The sequence below is a fragment of the Sinocyclocheilus grahami genome, unplaced genomic scaffold (genome assembly GCF_001515645.1).
Source record: "Sinocyclocheilus grahami isolate Dianchi unplaced genomic scaffold, SAMN03320097.WGS_v1.1 scaffold20001.1, whole genome shotgun sequence".
In the NCBI taxonomy this organism is placed as follows: Eukaryota; Metazoa; Chordata; class Actinopteri; order Cypriniformes; family Cyprinidae; genus Sinocyclocheilus; species Sinocyclocheilus grahami.
The window spans coordinates 1-1810 of NW_015517839.1; the positions used below are offsets into that span (position 1 = coordinate 1).

At 38.3% G+C, this 1810-nt stretch overlaps 1 protein-coding gene across 1 annotated transcript in view; it reads right to left on the bottom strand.

The window, feature by feature from the left end:
* Positions 1-6: 6 nt before the first annotated feature.
* LOC107579761 (cytosolic non-specific dipeptidase-like) overlaps positions 7-1810 on the bottom strand; it is a gene marked incomplete at its 5' end in the record, with an annotated part of 3269 nt that continues 1465 nt past the window's right edge. Inside the window, 4 exons of the mRNA XM_016265554.1 lie at positions 7-335; positions 549-696; positions 1267-1408; positions 1518-1707. Of these exons, the coding sequence (XP_016121040.1) occupies positions 269-335; positions 549-696; positions 1267-1408; positions 1518-1707 (547 nt within the window). The remainder of the gene's footprint in view (positions 336-548; positions 697-1266; positions 1409-1517; positions 1708-1810) is intronic.

Below are 1810 nucleotides of genomic sequence, written 5' to 3' on the forward strand. Positions count from 1 at the left end.
ACTGAGAAATCTAGCAGCAAAGAGTGATTGTTGTTTTTACATGTCACATGTGATACTGCATGAAACAGTCAGATTATCATCAGGTCATTTGGCTCAGACTACTACCATACTATCACCATTTCCTCAATGTATGCCATCCTTGGCAGAAAAAAAAAACTTGTATGATGCAGCATTCTTTTAGAGACCGTACCCTTATCCAAGCATTTCATTCACATCTTCAGACAATTAGAAATACACCAGTCTAGTCACGTTGAATCAGACGTTCCAGTTAGCTAAGCTGAGATACTTCATAGAAGTAAGCTCCCAACATCTTGGTGCCCTGAATATAGTTGGATCTGTCAAGGCAAAAAAGGGGGAAGATATTGAAAAACAAAATGTAAAAGATTGCCATTAACATTTTCAAGCATCCCAAGAGCATCTCATCTATCAGATAAGAAGGTCTCATAAATAAAATTGGCCTATGAGAGCAATGATTACCTGCTATCATATGCATTTGCAGTTTCGCAGCCACACCTAAATAACAAGACATAGCTATGCGTAAACATTACCTGTTGAGTTTCTCGTTTTGTGAGTGAGCCCCATCGTCAGAAGAACCGACAGGCAGCAGCATGACATTCTGGCCGGTTGCTTCTTGGAAGGTTAGAGTCACCGGGATACTTCCTCCCTCACGGGTCAGATCAGGCTCCACGCCAAATACTAACATCAGGAAACGATACAGAATTACATTAAACCACAAGTGTTTAGAAGGAATTAGAAGGAAAAAGGCCACATTGTTGCTTTGACAAGACAGACTCATCAGGCAAAATCAGTAAAAAGTAAAATATGTAATTGTGTATTTCGTTGGACAACAGGTTTATAAATGTTTCTCATTACACTGCGGTGTACATGAGCTCTATGTCAGAGAAAAGAGAGTGCGAGAAAGCACAGCTGGTATCAGTGTATCGATGCTGCGAGAAAAGAGTATTAAAATTATAGATATTTCAGTATTGATATGTTTTGAAAAATTGCTACACTTGTATCAACATTATATAAATATCATGCATCGGTAGTTGATGCATTTAAATATCTATGGTCTTTATTGAAATCAATATGAAAATATTTTTAAAATGTATATGAATGAATGAGGGAAAGTGTTTTCGATGCAGTAATTTCAGACATTACTTCATGTTTTTTTAAACCTCTTTTCGTCTGGTATTTCATGTCAATGTAGACTGGAATTACATGAGCAGTCTTATATCTACAGTCATACCATATGTTGTGTCTTACCAGTCTTCATGGCCTTTCTGCCAGCCATGTAGTGAGGATGGTTAAAGTCAGACACCCAGGCCTTGGCTCCATGTCCCATGTACACGTTCAGTTTGTTGGGAGTTTGCAATTCTGCAAACTTCTTCTCCACATGGGTAATTACCTATAAGAGAAGCTGCACATGTGAGCACAAGCACGTCTGTAGCAAAACAGTCATGTCTGTAAGGTATGCAGATGACTCTTTGAGGTTGGATAAGATCAAAACTTCAAACCTGTTTCTCCACCACTTTGGGATCCATATCAGGGACCAGGCGGATAGAGAACTTGCCAATGACCTTGCGGGGAATGACAGTTTTGGCTCCTCCCTCAGAGAAAGCTCCCTCTATGCCATGCAAAGAAAGGGATGGGAATCTCCAACGATGCATCAGAATTTGCTCCTGCACAAACCAATATATTATTTGGCTTAATATACATATAATTCAACATAAAACATGAATTTATATAAATGTCGGCAGCATTATTAAAAATGCCAATTTTTGAAACATGCTTGTTTAAAAAAAAAAAA